We start from the raw sequence: 6,569 nt of genomic DNA, 5'->3' as shown, positions 1-6,569 counted from the left end.
TTTCAGAGCTCCTGCGTCTGGTGAAGGAAAGGCCACAGACAGATGCAGCAGTGGCCCGAAGGCTGGTGGCCCGGGCCTTGGGAATCCAACATAGAAAGAAAGAACGGCCTGCCGTCCCCAGTGCCCTGCCACCCTGAGGCCCGAGTCCCAACACCAGAAGCCTTTACAGACACGGGGACAGCCCTACGCCACTGTTGGAGCTTCACTGCAGGGTGTGATGGCTTTAGTTTGTCTAGTTCCAGAAATTGAGGGAAAAAAGAAATAAAAGCTTTAAAGTTGTTCTACTGATTGCTTTGAGGTGTGATTGTCTGCAGCAGGACACTAGGGGGTGCTGTGCCATCTGTAGTCCCATCTGTGCTATGGGCCTGTGGCTGTTGAGGCCAGGTCACCCTAGAAGCCTAGCCTGGAGGATCCCGTCTGGGCCTTGGGGACATTTGCAAAGTTTGCCCTATGTGGGGGGCAAGTTGCTCCTGCTCTGTGCCACCTGCCCAGCACCCTCCTGCAGGTCAGGAATGGCAGCTGGCCATCTGGCGTAGAGTACTTGAATCAAGGTAGTACTCAGGTCCCAAGGCTCTGGGCTGTCCCTGTGGCACAACAGGGCTCTTTGCAGAAACAAACAGGAACAGAGTCAAGAGGTGAGATCTGAATGCATGCTGGGTTTGCTTCCCCTGCAGGAACAAATGTGTGGTGTCCTGGGAGAGGCCTGGTGCTCTCCTTTCTCTGGCTTTGGTGGAGAGTTGGTGCTGCAGGGTCCCTGCCTGGAGCTTTGATGTCACTATAGATCTGATTTGTGGACCTAGCATAGTCTTTATGCACTTGGGAACCCCCAGGTCTGGGTAACAGTGGCTGGATTGGGTCACTCACCCCCGCTGCCACAGGAAATGGCTCAGAGCTCTTGCTCTGCTGATCCACGTGCCCTCCACCCGCTTTGGGAAACTTTCTGTGACTTTTTAAATCTAGTTGTCCCCTGTGGGCCTGACACCACAGCTGTGTGCCTGACAACTTTCGCAAAAAAGCAGAATTCAGGGAAGGTCACGGCTGGATGTTTGTTGCTCTTTGTGACCTCCCTGGGCTGATCAGAGGGCAGCGGTGTTCTCCCACACTGGATTGTGGGGATATGGGAGCCATCTCTGCATGGTGTGAAACCGTAAACCTTATCATGTGCCCCTTTTCAGCAATGGAACACAGGAATCTCAGGGCCTGGGCACATTGGTTTAGATGAAATCTGGGTGTGTATCGTGAGTCTCTCAGTCCACTATGCAACTAGGTATAAATGTGATAAGACATGGGTTTGGTGAGTGTCCCCGTCATGCAGAACCCAGGTTATAGCACAACTGAATCAATCGAATTGGAACGACAGAAAGATGACTCACACAAGTAGCTGGTTTTCCTTTTGAGCTATATTTTCAAAGGCCCAGATGCCTGATGTTGAATGCCACTAAGTTACTTTGTGTTTCAAAGGTTGTGAACATATAATAATGGTATCTTGAAAATAAGAGAGAGCAGGGGGGAAAGCACCGACTCTGAGCTCACTTAGAAAACACGTGGCACCATTACAGTAGTCCTCCCTTATCTGAGGCTTCCTTTTCTGTGGCTTGTTACCTGCAGCCAATTGTGGTCCAAAAATATGAACATAAAATTTCAGACAGAAACAATTCATAAGTTAAATTGAATGCTTTTTCTGAGTAGCATGATGAAATCTTGCACCATCCTGCTCTGTCTAGCCTGGGATGTGCATCATCCATTTGTCCAGTGTATCCACACTGTATACACTACCCACCTGTTAGTAACTATCTCAGTTTCAGAGCCACTGTAAAAATACCACAGTGCTTGTGTTCAAGTAACCTTGATTTTACTTAATAATGGCTTCAATGATGCTGGCGACTTGGATATGCCAAAGAGAAGCCATAAAGTGCTTTCTTTAAGTGAAAAAGTGAAAGTACAATAAGGTATTTTGAGCAAGAGATCATATTCACATAATTTTTATTACAGCATATTGTTACAGTTGTTTTATTATTAACTATTGTTGCTAATCTCTTAACTGTGCCTAAATAAAACTTTGTCATAGATATGTATATATAGAAAAAAAGTTATATATAGGGTTCAGTACTATATGTGGTTTCAGGCATCCACTGGGGGTTTTGGAACATCGCCCTGTGGATAAGGGGGGACTACTGTTCTTATAAGTGACTAAAATTGACTAGAGGCAGTTGGCTTAATTGGAAGAGAGGTCTAGATATTCAAGTTTGCTGGAAAGGACCTAAGAGGAAGAGCAACGGGATCCAGCCTGACCACCTCTGGGTTGAGAAGCTCACATTTGCCCGTGTGTAACTGGAGAAGGAGACAGTCCCGTATGATCTGTGCAGAGTCTGGAGGTATCAGACTCAGGGTGGACCATAGCTTGGATGGGACAAGCTGATGACAGCCTGCATGCCACCCAGGGTCCTGGGTAAGGCTGGATCTCAGAACTGCTCCCACAGCCCCGTGGACGAGTCCTAGCCCCCAAGGCCTTCCCAGGCCAGAGGTCAGGCAGCAGCACCTAGTGAATGAGGGAGCACCCTCCTCCTGAGTGGGTCTGCATGGGGCAGGTTGTGGTGATTAGTCCTCCTGGGAAAGATGTACCGTGACCCGAAGACAGGAGGTGACCATGAGTCTTCTCTACTGCGTGGAGAGCTGGTTATTTAAGAGTCCACTGAACTGTTCAAACTTTTGTTCTGTCTCATCACTGAAGGAACCACCTGAGAATCAGGGAGAGAGTTTGGCCAGTTAGATGGTCAGCCCTGAGGGCCGGAACTGAGGCCACCTGTGAGCACCCATCAGGAGCAGGGCCAGATATACAAGGACCCTATCAAACTCAAGAGTATGCATGAATAAATGCAGTGTCTCTAAGTTTTACCGTCCATCACTTTCCTGCAGAGGAGAAAACTGTTTTCCTTTGTCCCCCAGGTCATATAATCCAAGGGAAAAGCCTCTTTTTTTGGAGACTAGAAGTAACAGTGGTTCACTTGCTCCTAATTCTTGACAGAGGAAAACCTGATACACAGCACCCACAAATTGCTGACACCCACAATTTTGAGGTCATATGCATAAAGTTGGTGGCCTCAGTTCCAGCCCTTAAATGGTTCTGGGGTCTGTTCTTGCTGGGCAGGCTGGTTCTGTCCCGCCCTCTCGCTGTGGCCAGGGCTGGCTGTGAACACCAAGTCTCAGCCCAGGCCTGAGCCCAGGAACGCAGTGCTGGCCCAGTTCCCCAAGCTCTTTACCCACACGGGAAGCTGCCTCTGCTCTTGCCTGTTTCTTGGAAGGTGGGTTGGAGCCTGAGGAGGAGTGGGGGCAGCCCAGGGACCTTACCTATGTGGCAGTTGTACATCCAGATGCGGTGGCCATCGTAGCGGCTCCTGCACTTCATGATGTTGTTGGAGAAATCAGATTCTGGGACCTCATAGTTGGGGTTGATAACAACCTGGGAGGAATCATGCCAGAGGAAGCTGCTCAGTCCCTCCTGGGCCATCCTTCACCTCAGGCCTGGGCTCTGCCAAGGCCAGCCCAGTTTTCAGAGCTGGGGACCTCAGGAGGGGAACGTGGCAGGTGCCGAGGAGCAGTTAAGGGCGAGACTGGCCAGGGAGAAGCTTGGCTTGCAAGAGGGCTTGCGTCCCTCTTTCTTGGTATAAAAACACACACCTTCAGCAAGGGTCACCCTCCCAGGACAAGCTGCTGGGCCTTCTGCAGGAGGAGAAAGCAGTTTGCTGAGATGGAGTGGGGGGAACTGAGTGGTATCAAACACAAGAAGAGGGGTGCTGGGGACAGGGTGCTGGTCCCAGCTGAATGATGCTGGACACACCCTTCCTCTCTCTGGGCATTGGGGCTGCTCTGTAAAATGGTGGGCTGGACTTAGGTGATCCTGAAGTCTTTTCTTGCTCTGCTGGCGTAGGATCTGGCTCGGGACTGTTGGTGGAGACTGGACCCCCTTCTGCTACGCCTTCTACCCCACCCACCTGCTTTCTCCCCATTACCCCAGCTGAGTGGACACAGCCGGAAGCAGCAGGGGTCTGGGAAGGGACAGAGAGGTTCTGGGTGAGCAACCAGAAGAAAGGAAAATGGAGCTGGAGACAGAGGATGAGACAAAGGCTGTACTGGAGCTGTGGGTGAAGGTCAGGGATCATAAATGGCAGGGCTTCCCTCCAGGACTGTACACATTTGGAAGGTGCTATTTCCCGCCTCCTGGTGTGTGGGGAGGGGTAGGATGCTTGCTAAGGAATATTCTAGGTGTGAGGTCCCAGAAAGACCCTTTAGCTGATTTGCTGGGTCTTCCCTCAGAGATGCTTTGGGAAACTGAGGCCAGCCTGCCTCACCTCCAAGTCCTGGTCTGGAGGCAGTCACTCTGGAGGACCTGTGGCTGGCCTGCCTGGTCAGACCTGCCAGAGGCCATGTCCCAGTCTGGTAAATGCCCCATTCTGGGGTTGTCTGATTTTCCTTTGGTCTCTTTTCTACCCCAAAACCCTGGCTGTCTCCTTGCCCCACCCATGTGACATGGAGCAATTGATACTTATCACACTGAGGCCCAAGTAGTGCCTTGGCCACCCAGTGTCCCTGAAGTGTAGCCACAAGGGCAACAGGATGCAGCAAGGGCTCCTGCTGGGGGCTGTCAGGGCCAGCGTGGCCCGCGTGGGTGCAGCTGGGACTGGAATCCACGGTGGCCACGGTCCCATCCCATTCTCACATCTGGGTTCTAAATCTCATGAGCATCTGCAGGAAGCACTTTAATTTCCTGTATTTCTGTGAATCTTGGAAGTGACAAGAAAGAGGACAAAGCAAGGACCCCCAGAAACCTAGTGGTCCATTCAGTCCTGCCTCAGTCTTGGGGCACTGGTCCCTACTTGCAGCGCCCACTCCTTCTCCCCCAGTGCCCTGTCCCGTCCCTGAAGCAGATCCTGGTGCCCACAGTGAAGGTGGCACTGTGTCCAGGAATGGCCAGGCTTGCAGGCATCTAAAGCTCTGTTTATAGCAAGGAAAACATTTCTTTTAATTCATCAGAGTCATTAACATGTTCTGAGTCTGTTTGCTAACTGTATCATTTAGGGGTCAAGAGCACATCATATGGAGTTGAAGTGACCAGGGTTTGCCTGGCTGTAAACTGTGGATAATCCTAAGGCTCTCTCACTTCAATGAGACAGGCTGCCTGGCCTACCGTTTTCAATAAATCATAGTTAGTGAATAGATGGCATTTGTCAGAATATAGGATAACTAACTAAGTGGTCACTTCTCTGCAGGTGCAGGTTCTTCAGGGAAGCATATGGGGGTGGGGATGGCAGGTCAGGTGCTCAGCTGGCTGAGTGCCTCCTGGGGAAAGTTTTCAAGGCCGAATGACACACTTCTGGTCACCTACTTTGCCACCCAACGGGGCCAACTAGGAAACAAGATGAGTGGAAATGTGTTGAAATGAAGCTTCTGCAGACAGGAGCACGGCCATGTGCCAGAAGGGGAGGCAGAAGGGTCCAGTGTCCTTTGCCTCACCTGCCAAGTGGCCCCTGGTGGAGCATGCCACTGTGTGTAGGAAGGTGGGGGGGGGCCAAGGCTCCCTGGCTTCTCTTCAAGGCTGGCTGTGCCCCAGGGTGGAAGCCCTGGGAAGTCCCTACAATACAGTCACTGGCCAGGCTATTGCAGCTTGAGAGTCTACCATTACAGATTGACTTTTTTGCATGGAGAATGGCCCCTCTGCAGAGCCTCCTTTCTGACCCAGGGAAGTGACAAACACATGTGAGCGCAGGAGATTGCATTCAGCCCGAGCACAGCAGGGTGAGGGTGCTGGGGTCAAGCAGGGTGGCAGGGAGAGAAGATCAAAGGAGGCCAAAGGTGTGGTTGTCTCAGAGCCCATGCAACCAACTCCTGGCCCATGGACTAAATCAGCTTGCAGGTGCATTTTGATTTGCAAGTGGCAGGAGTGAATCGCAAGCTCAGGCTGCCTTCCTGTTCCCATAAGCAGGGCCCTCACCTCACCTGGAACAGGTAGTCTCCAGGGGGCACGTCGGTGATGTCAATCCACTGGCAGTCGATGTCATGGCGGTACATGTCCCAGCAGCCCATGGTGATGCCCTGCTCACCAAAGTTGGCGCATTCATAATTCTTCTGAATGTCTGCAGGCGGGGGTGGTGGGAGCCTGTTACCGTGTATCCCAACCCGCCAGCCCCGCTGCCATCCCTCTTCCTGCCCCAAGCTCCCACCTTTGCTTCAGTGAATAAGGGATTCATATTCATGGAGAGACCTCTCTAGGAATGGGTGTGATGAGAATGGACATAGCTCTCCTTGCAGGACCCCTGGTGTCAGGGCAGCGGGTGTAGATGTGGTGACTTATTAGAGGTGCCTAAACTGGGGAAGCAGGTGAGAGAGGGTGGGCAACGCTTCTGAATTTGGACCTGAAGGGTCATAGTCTGGTGGGAAAGGGAAACTGGGTCTTGGGACACCCAGGAAGAAAGGTTTCTGGCAAGCAGCAGGCCCAAGGGTCTGGACCTTACCTGGCAGGCCAGGGGCCCTACCAGTGCCTGTCTGCACAACTCTGGGGGAACAGGTGCCTT

At 51.9% G+C, this 6,569-nt stretch overlaps 1 protein-coding gene across 2 annotated transcripts in view; it reads right to left on the bottom strand.

The window, feature by feature from the left end:
• Nucleotides 1-1,370: 1,370 nt before the first annotated feature.
• The window catches only part of Loxl2 (lysyl oxidase like 2), an 83,959-nt gene continuing 78,760 nt past the window's right edge, over nucleotides 1,371-6,569 (bottom strand). The window contains exons 12-14 of one of the 2 annotated variants that reach the window (XM_047549408.1): nucleotides 5,995-6,131; nucleotides 3,349-3,460; nucleotides 1,371-2,738 (exon numbers count right to left, since the gene is read on the bottom strand). In XM_047549408.1, coding sequence (XP_047405364.1) covers nucleotides 2,659-2,738; nucleotides 3,349-3,460; nucleotides 5,995-6,131 — 329 coding nt within the window. In that variant the 3' untranslated portion in view covers nucleotides 1,371-2,658. The remainder of the gene's footprint in view (nucleotides 2,739-3,348; nucleotides 3,461-5,994; nucleotides 6,132-6,569) is intronic. The other variant, XM_047549409.1, reaches the window with a different exon arrangement.

This window comes from Sciurus carolinensis, chromosome 4, assembly GCF_902686445.1.
Source record: "Sciurus carolinensis chromosome 4, mSciCar1.2, whole genome shotgun sequence".
Lineage (NCBI taxonomy): Eukaryota > Metazoa > Chordata > Mammalia > Rodentia > Sciuridae > Sciurus > Sciurus carolinensis.
The sequence above is the reverse complement of the archived record's forward strand: the minus strand, read 5'-3'. Positions and strand labels throughout refer to the sequence as shown.